General features: G+C 38.8%; 1 protein-coding gene across 1 annotated transcript in view; it reads right to left on the minus strand.

Moving 5' to 3' along the window:
* LOC310940348 (roundabout homolog 1-like) overlaps nt 1-15657 on the minus strand; it is a gene marked incomplete at its 5' end in the record, with an annotated part of 135801 nt that extends 120144 nt beyond the window's left edge. The window contains 3 exons of the mRNA XM_083905297.1: nt 4137-4211; nt 5868-5986; nt 15590-15657. Coding sequence (XP_083761423.1) covers nt 4137-4211; nt 5868-5986; nt 15590-15657 — 262 coding nt within the window. The remainder of the gene's footprint in view (nt 1-4136; nt 4212-5867; nt 5987-15589) is intronic.
* Nucleotides 15658-16643: the final 986 nt, after the last annotated feature.

The raw sequence follows: 16643 nt of genomic DNA on the forward strand, positions 1-16643 counted from the left end.
AATTTTCTAGAATCATTTTTTATTTGACTTTTTTGTTAATATCACTGTTCAACAACCTCATCAAATCAATCAATGTACAATCAATGTCCAAAAAACAGTTAATACAAAAAAAAACATAAACAACCTATATTCTTCATTTCTTCCTATAGTATGTCATCTTTTCACTGATATTTTCCTGTTCCTAGTCCTCATTTTGTGGATTTTCACTTTGTTAAATACCCTTCCCTTCTACTTTGGAGTATGTTTTAAGTTTCTTTTGCTGTATACTGCAGCCCTGCATTTGTGTCCATATTGTTGAAAACCTTCTGTAACAAAGTTTACTTACACAACTGTGATTGCCCCCCTGTCCTGTCCTTTAATCAGTCTTAGTGGACCCAAGCAGAGCCATGACAGTTTGTAAACACGCAGTAGTAAGTACAGAGAATTACAGTCTCATCACAAGCGCATTACTGCCTTTGTAAAATGTCTTTGATTCATCTCCACCCCTCTCATTTCTTTCTTGTATTTGTGTTGATTTTGTCCAGTTCCTCTAGTCTGTTCAGCACTGAAACACGTGTACAGCTGTGCCACGATTCTTGCCATTCTCACAATTTAAAAAATAGTGAGAATTAAATAAAAAAATTGGGAGTAAACATTGGTAATAGAGTGTCTTGGCCAAGACAGAAAGCAGGACATACAGGTTATGGCTCCAAAAACCAAATCAATCATAAAACATACTTACGGAGACCCAGACATGGAAAGTAAACTCTGATTTGTGCCATGAAACACTAATTTGTTCCCACAAAATAGGTATAATGTGCGCACAAAATGAATAAATAACATTCTCATCAGAGCTGCAAGAGTAGAAGAGGGCTGAAGCTTCGGGATGGACAGAGATAGTGTGATTGAGTGTCATTTTAGGTTGGGAATGAGTTACAAAGATATTGTCCAAAGCCTGGCACTGCAAAGAATTATTATAGTGAGAGGCATTTAAACAGAATATTAAGAGGCAGGTTACTTTGGTAATGACTCGGACACCAGATTTTATTGTTGACCAACATTGTTGAGGCTCTAGAAATGATCATGTTACCGGTGGACGTATACAAAGTGAGCTGGGTAATCAGTGTCCTGATCATCATACTGTACCAATGTACTGTTTGTTTGTTTTCCATGTCATGTCTGGGGGCTCTATACGCAATACAATGTAAAAATACTAAAATATACATAACAAGAGAAATAAAAAACTGATCATATTTATTTTTATTCCTCACCATGGATCTGTGATTCAGACTATATGATCGTATGATGCAGCCCAGTTGGTTAAACTTGACTGACTGCAAAACAGCACAGTGATACTGTAGAGGACAATATGGTCGTGGTCATGAAATGTCTACATAATTAGTCTAAAATCATATTGCTCTTGGGAATAAGTGGGCAGCTGTGAACAGAGAGCTTAAACAAATTAAGGTTAAAGGGGATGATGGGGTTCAGCAAGGTTTTGCTTTATTCACACCAGGCGTTCAAATAACAACAGATGCAGTGCTCATGGCTATGTGCAGGGTTTGTTTTTATATATTTTTTAAAATCTATCAGACTTTTCACAGTTGGTTGAAACCCAAAGCATCTCCAACACCAAATACTTCCAGAAACAGATGGTGGAAATTGGTCACAAAAATATTCACGTCTTCATGGCAGCGAAATGCATAAAATGGCAAGAATTCAAGGAATCACTGCCAAGCACTGATATGCTTTTGTTGTTGTTGTTTTTTTTATTTTATTTTATCATTATTAATAAAGTGGTTCTCTGGAAGCTTCTGAGCCAGGAGAGAGAAAAAGATCCACGAAGCCAAATATTTAAGAAGGAATAAATAACTTGGAATCTCCATGGACTAGCACTGGGCCTGAGCCAGTGGTGTGCACAAATATTTCAGGGGCTCAAGTGGAAAAAGGGCACCAACTTATTCATTCATATTTAGTCATTCATTTACATAACTATACACTCATTCAGATGTTTAATAGGCCTACTATTAAATTAATGTGGGAGGTATATAACTCCTTTGGATATTTTGGACACTGTTGTATATTTAGAACAGAACAAATTGCAAAATATACCAATAACAGCAAGGTCACAAGGTATTGTGTCATAAATATAACATGTGTAAGGAGGCAACATACAGAAACAGATACAATCATCAAAGGAGCTACAAACTAGCCAACAGTGAAGCTAAAGGAAAAGCCAAGGTAGTTAACATGACAATGGAAGACACAATAGCATAACACAAAAACTGGAGCTATTTTAACCTAATTTTTTTTTTTTTTTAAATAAATAAAAGAAGAAAAGACAAAGAAGCAGTGAGGTCAGTCAGTGGAAACCAGCTTCATTCTTCAAAGTGGATGGTCAAACTTAAAGGTGCCATATGTAAGAATGTGGCCAAAAACGGTTACTACACTCAAATTCGAAATACCGAGGTCTTTTAGGTTTCGTTTTTTTCTGCTATTGTAGCTCAGGCGTAACTGGCAACCCGTGATTGCTCGGCAGCTGAGACTTTACCGACTGCGATGATTGGTAGACGGCATCATCATAAACATGATTTGCAGTCTGCAAAAGATTTTGTTTAATACAAATATTTTGGCTGTACTGTTGTTGTTGGTGAGTTCAGTTTGTTATATGAAGATTATTCCTGAGTCTCTGTGACATATTAGGAGGATTTTATGGCCAGTTGCTTTAGATTTATTACATAATGCACCTTTAATCAAGTTTCAACAAAATTACCACTACTACTTTTTCTTAGAGACATTACAACTCTCGTGCAATGTTCAAGAATTGAAGTTATGGACCAAATAACAAGCATCTCATATTTCCACACTGATTCCCTAACCCTAACCCCACCGTTTGTGACAGCTCTTTGGCTCCATCACTTCTCCCTATTGTTGATATATCTTCGCCTGTCACGTTCACTCTCCACAACACATTGGGGCAAGAGCTCATACAAGAGCCCTGACTCCATTCTTCCTGACCTTCAACCCAAATTGGCAAAGTGAAAGTCATGTGTTTGGTCATATTGGCTGTCACCACATTCTTACAAGTTTTCACAGTGACACTGTCATCTTTCATTCCCTGGTCTCAAATAGTGGGGCAGGCTCCCCTGGGGAGTGTGGTGTGATGCCGTACTAGAATAAGGTGTAATTGCACATCCACATCCGCAAAAAGTGACGATAGCCCCGTAAGAGAGAGCTAATAAGAAAATTCAAATGTAATTGGGAGGTGTTTATACAGGGAAGTACAGTCTTTTTTTTAAACACAAAATACGTAATTCAAATACTTCACACAAAACTACCAAGAGTTGGACCTGGATCAGTGAATACTAATACAAGATAACCATATACACTAGTTTTTAAACTGAACCGCTCAATCTCCTGCACCAAACTACAGAAAATCAGCCATTTTCACATCATGGTCTACAGGAGTTGTTGATCCAGTTCTGCCTCCACCGGTAGTTTAAAATGTGTTATTTTATGATTTTACGTGTTTATAATCCTGACAAACTGAGCAAACGAGGCAGCAGTAGTTGGTGTGGACAGATTACAAACTTAATTTGTTTTTAAAACTGTGTGTTAGTACCTCATACAACCACACGTGGAAAAAACGTGCTGCAGGTGTCAGGAATTTGTTTAGCATATAGAGAGTGAATTTTTGAATTTTGTAATCTCCACACCAAGGAGTCTGCAGGGAGCGAAAAGCTTACACTTAAAGCTTTGTTCCTCCTCAACACACCCCATGTCAGAGTCCTTATCATTCAAAATCCAAGTAAAAGGGAGAGGTTATTGAAGTGTATTGGCTTTGGACACGGCTTTTGAGTTTTCCAGCTGCTGAACTGGCGTTAAGTAGTATTAGAGTCTTTGTCAGCAAACAGAGACACAGTCCTCTTCCTGGGAATTGGATTCAATATCTTGTCTTTCAGAGGACAAATACAGAATCAGCACAAACTGCAGCACCACTTTACTGACTGCCGACTTTGTTGAGGCTTAGAGAGAGAGATTTATCTAAAACCATTTGACAAGTTTACAACAAATAAACGTGGCTTTTAAAGAACATGAAATACCAAACACCGGTGCACATCAGCCAGTGCTGCACAAACGCAACGAATGAACCGTACCTTTGTATCCGAGGCTGTTGTCTTGTTCAGATGCAGGTGTTTGGGTGATGAGCTCATTGTTCTCTCTTTGTTTATCTGCTTGTATGGGAAAAGCAACAGTGGGTTATTAATACAATATCCTTTCAAATGTCATATCCTTTTTTTTTTTTTTTTAATGCATTTATTAGTTTTAACCAAGTGTCAGCAGTGGACAGATGTGTCTGTGACACCTGAGTAGATATGGAAATAAAATAGCTATACATGTATCATTATATGATCATTAAAAACAATTCTCTGTCCCTTTTTTCCTTTCCTTAATTAAATAATAAGATATTAAACTGTTCAGTGTTTGGCTGTAGAAAAGATGAAATGTACCACTAGAGGGTGCCACCACTCCATCATGTCAGTGGAACCTAAAGAAGTAAATAAGCTTTTATGTTGTTGTTGATTGACACAATTGACCTAATTGAAATTAAAACAATAAATGTAAATTTATTATTAATATAATTAATAGTTTTATTATTGATGTATAATATATATTATTAATTTAACCATTTGTTGTTTCTTGTTTAATGTTATATAATAACATTAATAATGTATATGTCATATTTGTCTGGGTTTATGCATTATTATTATTATTAGTAGTATTGATGTTATTATTGGTGTATATTATAATTCTAGCAGTAGTAGTAATAATAGTAGTAGAAGTACTAGAGGTTGTTAATTTTGAATGAGCTACTGGATACTGGAAGTTCCCTGAGCAGATGAATAACTATTACTTATATTTAAATTGAAATCAAACATTGTTGAGAAGTGTGCAGTGATACTCACATAATTAGTGAAGTTGTAACTGACTGTAAGTCCCTCCCCCTGCGTTTAGCTGAGAAACTGAGTGAATGTATAATTTACAAAAAATACCAGTTGCCTGTGGATATGAAAACTGTCCCGCAGGATTAAGCTCGATCCCCTGCAGTGTGTGTGAAATGGTAAAAAAAAGAAAAAGGAAAAGGAAACAAAAGTGCCAGTTCTCCAGTCAGTATCACTAAATTATGAAAAACATCAGTCAATAAAAGATAACAGATGTTAGTGATGTTCACAAGATCTGTTTGTTTAAATATTTAGTCCATATTAAAAAAGACTTTCCAACTTCAGGCACACACATACATGAAGTGTATTTGGTGTGCTGTTATTATGCTGTTCCTCCAGGACACAAATGTGGCAAGAGGTCAGTTAATATAACTACACATGAGTGAAACTATTGTTAAACACTTTTAATATATTCCTTTTAACAAAGACAATCTCTCGTCACCTTGTGCAGTCTGGGAAATGATTATTCTGGGCCATGAGAATGAATTGGACAGATAATCTAAAGAGAGTAGAGGTTTTTCATGGTGTGTAAATCAAAGTGCAGGTATTCAAATAGTCAAATTAAGAAGTGTTGGTACTACGTACCAGACAGTACTGGTTTTAAGAGCATGATTGTACAGTTTGTGCAGTTTATGACATGTATATGATCAGCATAATCTGCACAGCAGCGCCCCCTGTGACAGAAACCAGCTTCAGCCACAGATGCAGTGAAAACATGGCTGCCATTGGGGACACACGGAAAAGCAGATAATAAACAAAAGGTAATAGAATTCAGTATATTCACGTTTTTGGACTGTAAAATTAGCTTTGTAAACCCACTGACTCAGCCCCAATAAGACAGAATACCTCCAACTATACAAGGTGCTGATATTTAGAGCTTCTCACCTGGTGACATGTCCATAGTGAGGCTGTGCTGCACCTGGCTGACATACAACAGGCTCAGGAGAAGGAACATGAGAGGTGACTGTTCAGCCTTCATGGTCCCGAATGGTGTCTGGATAACCCTGAATGAGAGATGAGGAAAATAAAACATCAGGACAAGTGACACATTTCCTGTTCCTTTGGGGCTCAAACATTTTTTTCCATAGACTCTCCTTTATAAGTGGTGCATGCTGCACTAGGTGTACTACAACCCCCTCCAATACAAACAATAGGAACATTCTGGGGCGCAAAAATCTGCGTCCAATAACCGCCGCCTGCCAAGTGGAGATAACCGGATATCTCCACATATCATATTTACGAACATCTTACACCGGTAACTACGTGCAGATCTGGCCTTGTCAGTTTGGTCACACGTCTTCTCTACAGCAGATGAGATTATGTGATGACTGAGTCAATCATGTCTTTATGATATATATATAACCGATATATTAATAAATTAATCATTGCATCTTTGCACATGTGCACTCTAGTGTTAATGTCATGTTTTCATTTTGGATTCATGCTTCTATTCTACTGACAAGAAATGTGGTTAAAGAAGAAGAAGAAGTTCTATGAATCAGCATCATTGCCAAGATCCACGAAAGGTGCCACAGGTTTCGTCGGCTGGTATCTTGTTAGCAGTGGAAGGCAGAGATAGTTGCTTGCCAAGAAGTTCAAGAGGGTATCATAAAACTCGGAGTGTCTGCTACAATTACTCTGTAAGAGAAAGTTACAAGAAAGGCTGGACAGGCTAACTGGCATAGCATGCTATCTTCAATATTAGAGACGCTGAATGTGATTATTCAGGTTTTGTCAGGTGTGCAGGTTTTTCATGGAGTACTGACACATAGGCAGCACTGACTGCACCGTGCTTAACTCAGCATTTTAACTGCACCGTCAACCTGTTTGACACACGGACGGCCCCAAACTCACTGAAAACATGACTGACAGCAGGGAAATTTAGAGTTAGCTGATACAAAATATGTGTGCTTTGATTGAGGAATATCTAAGGATATGTTTTTTTTTAACTAGATCTTACTGTTAGACAGACTCTTCTGACTGTAAACATAGGTTAATTGAGTTGTTGCTGCTGGTCTACTGTTGCCTTGTTTAGTTTGTGTCATTTAGCTACATCTAAGTGAAAGATAGGTAGCAGTTCTATGTTTGACGTTGCCTTTGCTAAATCACATCAAGCTCAACACAGCAGATCTGTCCCCCTTTCAAAATAAAACACAATACGTAGATCATATAGACTATCACAACTTCACATCAACATTACGCCATAATCAGTGCTACCAGGTCAACAGTCAATTGATCACAGTGTCTCGGAGAGTCGGACACTCCATGGACGACGAGAGACTGATTGTGGGAGTGGAACAACACAACATAATTTATCACACAACAGTTCCTTTTTAGTAGCTCAGATCAACAGTTCTTCCACGTCGGCGAATAGAAGAAGCTGCGTTGTATGGCGGGATCTCGCGAACTTGCGTCCTTTCAGGATTATCGCGCGATCTTCCGTGAATACCGCTGGTTCCCAACGCGCAGGGTGGGGATTGGCGCTGGGCAGAGGACGAAGCAAAACCGTGCCGCCGACATTTTGCTGCCGTAACGCACCCAGTGGAAATCCGGCTTAAGTCTATCTGCTCCGTGTGACTCCTTGTTTCTCAGTATGGCAGTGTATGCCTGGCAATAGTCCCACACTGTTAACTGTCACCCTCCCCTGCTCTGCTGCTGTATACACACAAACGCTCCCTCGGTTAGGTATGATAGTATTACTTCACGGAGCTCGTTTCCAAATGAAAGACACAACATTCAAATAATGCAACATCGTTTCTTTTCATGAAGACAACAAAAAAATGATATCACGAAGAGTTACATACTGCAGCTTTAAGCCTCCTCGTTGTAAACGATTCTCGTTTACACTTCAGGAAATGTGTAATTATTGTTTCCTTCACACAGCTTTTCCGTGGCATCATGGCGATAAAGCTGCTGGTGGTGAGTGTGTGCAGCCATGTTACTGTGTGAAATTCCACCACAAAGAGGCAGAGCAGACAGATGGACTTTCCTTTCAGCGTCCTGCCAAACTCTGACACCGTTTGTTTCAGCCTGATCCAATCCACACATAGTGGAAGGAATATGGATCAATACAAGGCTTTAGTGATGATTCTTCTGAAATACTCCAAGATGCTACAGTACATCTGTAAACTGCAGTCTGTGTGCAAAGCAACACGGATGTGTATGCTTTGTGTTCCAGTTCCCTCATCAAAATCACATGTGCTCATGCATAATCAAGTTAAAACACCATGTTCACATTTACCTGCTGCACTTCCAAACTCAAATTCGACAAACAATTGTACCTAGACACACACACACAACAGTTCTCAAGTGGGAGTGGTGACGAGACACGGTGACAGCGCCATGGCGAGAGAAATAGGAAGTCAGTTCTACTGATCAGCCATCTGTGGTACAAACAGATTTGCAACTATCTCATCCGAGCTGTCTGATGGACAGCCAGATTCCTGCGATGTCTGTTGGCACCCTGCGGCCACCGACTCGACGTGCCACTTTAATTGTTCTGAGAAATGCACAGCCACATTCAGCCAACAGTGTCCTTCTGCCAAAAATGCACAAAGTGAATGTACTGTGTGCACACAGTAATGAGAAGGGGCTTTCATTGTTTCCACAATTGGTTTTACGCTACAAGAAAGTGATATGTGTTTTGTTAAAAAGAAATCCCCCAAAAAAATCAAAGAAGCTACTTTTTCTACAGTGAAGTTTTGCTTTTAATTTTTGTCAGTTTTCACAAGGGTGAGTGCATGGTTTAATCTATTTAAAAAAAATCATACATAATTAAGTATTCTGGTCTACGAATAGACAAACAGACATGAAGACACGAAGACAGTGCTCCTATGTTTGATGAGTAGTTCACTGGTTAAAATAATCTCAAGGGCTTATGGATGGAGCTTTTCAAAGATGTTCATGGTCCCTATGGAATATGAGTCCTTCCGTCTATTTGGATAGATTTCTATTGTGTTACAAACACTGATGGTAAAATAAACTGGAATGATGTTCACTTCATAAACTACCCGAAGAAAAAAAAAAATATTACTAACAACGTTGGAAGTTTAAAATAATCAACTAAATGAATGGGCACATCATTTAAAGATGCCATATGTAAGAATGTGGCAGTTACTACATTCAAATTCAAAATACCGAGGTCTTTTAGGTTTCGTTTTCTGACGTAACTGGCAACCTGTGGTTGCTCGGCAGCTGAGACTCTACTGACTGCAACGATTGGTAGATGGCGGTAGGTGGCGCCACATGATTTCAAAACATATGTTTCAAACAGGTTTTACATGTACACCACATATATCGTTGGTTCTGATTCACACATCTCGGAGTCATTTTTCAAGCAGTGTTTCCCAAACTTTTTTAAAGATGACAAACTATCACACAGTACAAATCCTCTAACAGCTAATATAATTTTAAAGTTCACAAAACTTAGTTTTTTCTGATGTCTATCTTTATGCCTCATCACTAACTCTCCTGTCATTTCAGATCCTGCCCTCCTATGCAAACAGCTCATTCCTCTCACCTGTTGGTCCACGCCTCTTCTCCTCACCTGCAGCTCATTAGTTCCCCTGTATACCACCACATTATCACCTACCCTCTGGCAAATTGTGTTTTTGCCAAGCTCTCCTGCATTCCAAGTTTTATAGTCTACCTCATCTGACTTCTGGATTCCTGCCTGCTGTTTATTGGATTTGTTTGCCTTGTTGGAATGACTTCCTGGTGTTTTTGACCCCTGTCTCTTTGTTGATCAAGTAAACCTTTGAACTGACTTCTGCCTCTCTCATGCTGTTGTGTTTTTTCTCTGCCAATACACCACAATCTGACATTTCCAAGAGATACAATATATAAAAGAATAACTACTGAATTTGTTTAAGATTAAAAATATACAAATTTACTTGGTGACACTTACCCCCACAAAAAAACACAAAACGTAAATGAATAAAATAAGCTGCATGCAAACCTTTTGTGGGTCCTAATGGCTGCATTAAAGGTACAGTAGGCTGGATTTTTTTGGGCCTCATTGATCAATAATATACTTTCAGCATGATGTAAATCCTTAGAGAGGGACAATAACATGTCTGCTACTCCTCTGGGAACTAAAATGGCAGCATCACAGTATAGGTTCTGACCAATCACAAGGCAGAGAGAGCAGGCGTTTTGATTGGCCATTGCAACTACTACAAGTCCTTTCAGTGGAATATTTTGCTGAGTTTCGAACTGCTAACGAACCTAAAAAAAAAAAAAGGAAAACCGTTCTTATAACATAACAAAATATGAACGCATCAGCAGAGATTGTCTCGGGTTAATCATGTCATGTGTGAAACAGAAGCATCCGTCTGTGCTGGGGGGGGGAGCTCAGGACAGAGCGCTGTGATCCCGAAACACGAGTATTTTACAGACCTGTGGATTAAAGTCATTCCAGATCCACTATCGCGTCAACATGTGTGGCAACACGGTACAAACTGCACCTGTTATGTGTGCATTGTGTTAGGGAGGCGATTACACTGCTTGGACCCAAATGCATGAAAGGTTCAAGAGTCTTTATTTTCCTCTTGAAAAAAATCTAACTAAAATTTAGTTTGATTTTTGTTCCTGATATTTACACTTTGTCCTCACAGTAGAAAACAAAACAAAACTTAGCACTTGAGCTAATTAAGCAAAATAGCGGGACAGACTTGGACACAAGGTTTTCTCTGGAAGCATAAGAAACGCACTGGCACATGACCGAGGGACTAGGAACACTATAGAGGGGAAGAGGGACTCAAGGGCAGGTGTGAGTGATTACTGAGGATCACCAGGTGAAGTGCATGAGGGAATTAGGGGAGGTGTGTCAAGGCAGACGAAGTGCCAACACAACAGGAAGACATGAACGTTACCAAAATAAAAAGGGGAAGTGAAAACAAATTCAAAACATAAGCTTAACCAGACACTACTAATCAAAGCAAATATACTTAACAAATCTGGTGCCTCATGACACATTGTATTTTTCCATTAATATGTTGTTATCGACTGGTATTGCTTACAATTGCTAACAATGGCTAACTCAAGATATGTTTGTGTGTCTGACTGGAACAAGGAACCAGTTCTGACTTCCAAGTTCTGATATAAATGTCTGTTGTAAATTCTAAAAAGTCGTCGCATGTGTAAGATAAATGTTTATTTGTATTAGACAGATAAAAACATCTGGAACACTATTATGATAGTGCTCGCTCACAGCGATATTGCTTTAAAAATGCTGACGTTTCCAGAGCCATGAAAGACAAAGCCAATAAAATTCCACAGTGTTCAATATGAAGAGCATTCATATTGAAATCTGCTGCTACGAACCCCTTCATGTGGAGATATTACTGACATAATGAGTGAGGAAGATTGCATTTTGTGGCATGTTGAATATTAAATGTGGGTGGTCATAATAACATTGCATTTTTTTTTGTTCTTATAACACATCTAATGTGGGATACAGCGACTGGCAGAAAATAGGTTTAGAGCCCAGGAACTTTAATGAAACCAGGATGAAATTCATAAATATGGGAATTGAGAGAATTGTTGGAGTGAAAATGTATGTGTAACATATTGACGTTTCTTTCACATTAGCATATACAATCTGAAATGAAAAGAGCAGTAGCAGTGGTTCTAATGGCATAAAATAACTGAAAATTGTGTCAGGTCACAATGTAAAGATTATGAGGCCAATTTGGACTCATCATTTGTGTCATTAGAAATTATGTGGGCCACTGCCAACTAGTGGGCCTTTGAAGAACTGCAGATTAACCAAAATAGGTCATTAAAGCAGACCAAGACCGGAAGTTCCAATTAACGCTGTTTTTTTAGTGTGTATCTGCGTCATTACCTTGTTTAAGAAGCCCTGAAGGTTCAAAACAAACAGTTCAGAAATCTCTGAAGAAACCCGATCCGGTTACGTAAACAGCGGTTCTCCGGAACAGCAGAATAACGTCTGTTGTGGAGGTGTTTCACGAGCGAGGCGGGGAGTCGTGAAGAAGCTATTTTTAAACATTGTTAAAACAATGTTTTGATAATGAGTAGCAGTGCATCCACCGTTCCAGAGGGGGGAGCTGTGCCTCTGAGAGCGGGTGTGCTGAATATGTCACTTCCGGGTACTGGCCAATCACAAGACAGTTGGGAAGCCTCTACGCTGGCTGGCCAATCACAACACAGTGTGTTGCAGCTGGGGAACAGCGTCAGAAAAGAGGATTTCTATCGGCTCGTTTACAGCAACTAGGAGATTTTTGACCATAAAAACAAGTTAATATATGTAAGTAGACCTCCATAACTAACATATATGTGCAACAGGACCACTCTATGTGACCTTTAAAAAGTAATGGATAAAAAATTATACATTTTGGTTTGGCCATAAAAAAAGGATAATATTACTTTGCAACACATCACTGGATGTATTATTGTGGACTATTTATAAGCATTTTGTTTTGTATCTTAGGTTCTAGCCGTGAAATGAATTAAAGGATAAAAAACAAACACAATAACTTGATCATGGTAAGTTTCCATAACTATCATTGTTAATTGGGAATAATGTTAATATTTTACAGAAGTGACTCCTGTTCTTAGCGGTGCCACAAGCAGGAGCCTACATCTTTTCAAGATGAAGATTTCGACAAGATGACTTTTTAAACATCTGTACAGGGATCACAGATGCCTTTTTGGGAAGCTAAGAATGTGGGCATAAGGTGAAAATACAAAAAACTGATGTACTGTATATTAATGCATAATTTATAATTACAGCAATAATCATGAATCATGAATCCCAGTTATTGCGAGAGGAAATGTCCTCACTGAAATACAAGACAGTAAAATATCTGCACAGACACTATTCTAATAAGGAGGAGAGTGCTGAGACCAAAGAAGACAGGACTGCTGCTTCCACATTCCTTCTTCTGTCGACTGGGGAATAATCACAGCTTACCATCTAACATAGTGTCAATATGCCAGAGCAGGGACTCTGCCTATACCACAGCAGACAGATCACACACTGTAGAAAGCAGTGGAGCATGAACAGAATCAGCTCTCAGCATCTCTCCCACTCATTTTTTTTCGTGCCTTTCGTAATCCTCTGTACTCATATAGAGACAAACACATGCAGTGCAATACTTCACGCTAAGTGTACCATGTCAGAAGGGCGAAAGGTATGGTAATCAAAGTTAATGGATGTATTTACTTTGGGAGCAAACTGCAACAAAAGGTAAGGCAGACATATTTCATTGCACCTGTGGCATTACACGACATTACATCTCTTTACCAAAAACATTATTCTGATAATAAAACAAAAGTGTCCGACCCTCAAGACTAGAAATAATTACACTGCATCAATATTTCAGTACATTATAGTCTATAGACATGCTTTTATTGTGACTAAAAATGACTATATTGTAGTGCAAAATTGTTTTATGTCAAGACAGATGGAAGCAAAAGCAACATGATCAGAAAACACGGTCACTCCGCAGTTTAACATGAGAAACAATTCTTGACTCCACCTGCCCTTGCTCTGGTGCAAAAACATGATTTCAAAACATAAACATGATTTGCAGTCTGCAAAATATTTTTTTTATTGCAAACATTTTGGCTGTACTGTTGTTGTTGGTGAGTTCAGTTTGTTATATGACCATTATTCCTGAGTCTCTGTGACATATTAGGAGGATTTTATGGCCAGTTGCTTTAGATTTATTACATAATGCACCTTTAACATTAGTAAATTCTGTAATAAACATTTACTAAAGTCGGAACAACCTGACATACCCCGAGGTAAGATTCCATAATGGCTGTCACCTGTCGTATTTGTACTCCTGTGCCCTTCGTATGTGTGCACGAAACCATGTAGATGTTGTTACCAAATTGCACATTGGCATCCATAGTTTTTTTTAAACTTCTCTCTTTTAACACGGTGAGCTCTGACTACAGAGTTCTGATTAAAATGGAATGCAGCATAATTCTTGGACCTTTAAAGCGTAGCTATCTGAAATGGGATTTGTATATATATATGTATATATATTACACAGCATTCAGTTTAAGATCTAAATCAGGGTCTGCACCTACTCCATATCTACTCTGGATTTGTATATCATTGATGTGTATCATACATGTGTACATTTTATGCCACAGAACTATACATGTAATATTTTCTTGGGTATTTAAATCTGAATATGAAAATTGTTAACTAACCTAACCCTACGCGTCAGAGGTTCTGTTGAACGACACCCCGTGAACACAACAGGGGGTACAACCAGGAAGTATGATTCACTGACTACATTCTTCCCAAGATCTGAGTCTAAATCAAGGCCACAGCGGGAGGTCTGTGTGGAGGAAGAGGACTGTGCTGTTGAGACAGACAGATATTTGATACACACACACACACACACACACACACACACACACACACACACACACACACACACACACACACACACACACACCACCTGCATAAAAGACATGCCAATCAAGTAAAGACACATACTGTAGCATCACACCAGGCTCCTGACTGACTCCTGAGTTCTTATCAACACCTGGCAGTTAGCGCTGACATATGGCTTTGTCTTTTGGGGAAGTGGATGGATGGTGGAGGGAAGCACGGGCTTCCATCACTGCCACTCTTAGCACTTTAGAGGGCGCTATCAGAGCAAGACAAAGGATATTAAAAGTATGAGAGGCGATGTCTGCAGCTCTGTCAGGGCTCATGGTAACAAGTCACTGATGACTGAGTCGACGATGTGGGAGAGACCAAACCATACTGAGGAGTAAAAAAGAATTCAATGGACCAGCCACAAGGAGCAGTGGCCTTACAAGATTGATGTCAGTATCATTAAATTTGACATATAAACACACTGTTGGCTTTGTTTGAGCATTCTGTTGCTAAATAATCATGAGAATACATGTTTTGGAGTGGTGTATTGGTGGCCCTTTTGACAGAAAGTTTGGATGCTAAAGCAGAACTATGCTGGATTTTTAAAATTTAACAGATTAATTGTGATGGTTTAATATCTTGTGGGGATATTGGGGGCTGCCTCCACTCCCCCTACTGTTTTTAAGTGGAAAACCAGCCTTGCAATATCAGGTCTGCTGACCTGGAGTCATCAGAATCAGGAGGTCTTGGGTCTCATGAGAAACACAAACTGCTTCATGGCATGACACACACACACACCCCCTAGCCAGGTACCTGTTATAGGCAGTAACAGTGTTATTCCACAGTTCATCATGACAGAGCCGGCGAAAAAAGAAGAAGAAAGAAGAAATGGCCACACTCAAGCAAACATCAGAGCAGGTTTTATTCAAATGCAGAGAATTGAAAAACACAGAAAGATGCAAAATGGAAGTCAACCGGCATGGATATGGGCATGACCAATCCAATCCAGTTTATTTATCGAGAACATTTAAAAAAACAACAATAACAAAAAACAACAACACAGTTGCTCAAAGTGCTGTACAATAACATTAAAATGACATAAAACACAGGTAAAAATAAATAAATAATAAAATATATTTTAAAGAATAAAATACAATCCTCACATTTGCTATAAAAATGGAGAAAACAGTTCTGCACAAGACCAACAGCCAAGGTCAAAGGCCAAGGAGAAGAAGCAGACTTGGGCATGGGCATGGGCATGGGCATGGGCATGGGCATGGGCATGGGCATGGGCATGGGCATGGGCATGGGCTCCTGTGTCTCCACAGTTTTTCTCTGTGGACATCAGTGTGGGAGAGTGTGCAGTTTACAAACTTTTCAAGTTATTTTCATGAGTCATAAAAGGCTGTCTAATGGCAAGATGAAGTGGAATATTCATATATATACTGTGGACTTGGACATAGATTGTGGCGAGCATGTAGATCTTGTTTGGTGAGCCAAGACAATTTGTTTCTCAGGCAGATTCTCATCAATGGCAGCGTCCTTTGCTAAATCTACAAGATTAGCCACCTTTTAAAATAAATGGGGATTTGTTTGAATGGAATTTTTATAATTAATGCATACCTTAATCCCTCTGGAGTTTCAAAATCACTATGACAGATTTCCAGAACCAAAAGCAAATGAACGTTTACAGATCTGTTCCGCAGGAATTTTACGCGAGCAGCAATTATTGTGCAAAAGTCACAAAATAGACAAATTTTCTTCTCTTTTTGTTCATAAAAATAAGCCAAGCAAACTTTGAACTGTAACATATTTCCAATTTCACAATTCAATCCCCTATTCTTATATATATATATATATATTTCTTCAGATAGGTTCTTCAGCCTATAGGTTGTGGTATATGTTTGAACAAAGTAATGGGGGAAAAGGCAGCCTAAATGTGTTCTAAGGATTTAAGTGAAAAATGAATAACACAAGTAAAATTCAAACTGATATATATAGATTACTTCAGCATGTAGCATTTTTTTTTCTATTAGCAGGCTTTTAAAGTCAATTCAGTAGGAGTAAAGAATTAGAGGTGTGCCAAGTGCTTATTGCTTGTTTGGCAACATACTATCATCAGAACAGAAATAAAATTCATGGTAATTTGTGATAACTTTCAGCACCACGGCACGTGGACAGCATCTGCTTCCATATGAATCAATAGGTAAGGCATTGAGTTCCCTCTGTAGCCACCGGCAGCAGAAGCATGTGCACTCCACTACACTAGCAGTGACATTTCAAAACAAGCCTCA

This window comes from Microchirus variegatus, assembly GCF_963457635.1.
Source record: "Microchirus variegatus genome assembly, chromosome: 2".
NCBI classification, from domain to species: domain Eukaryota; kingdom Metazoa; phylum Chordata; class Actinopteri; order Pleuronectiformes; family Soleidae; genus Microchirus; species Microchirus variegatus.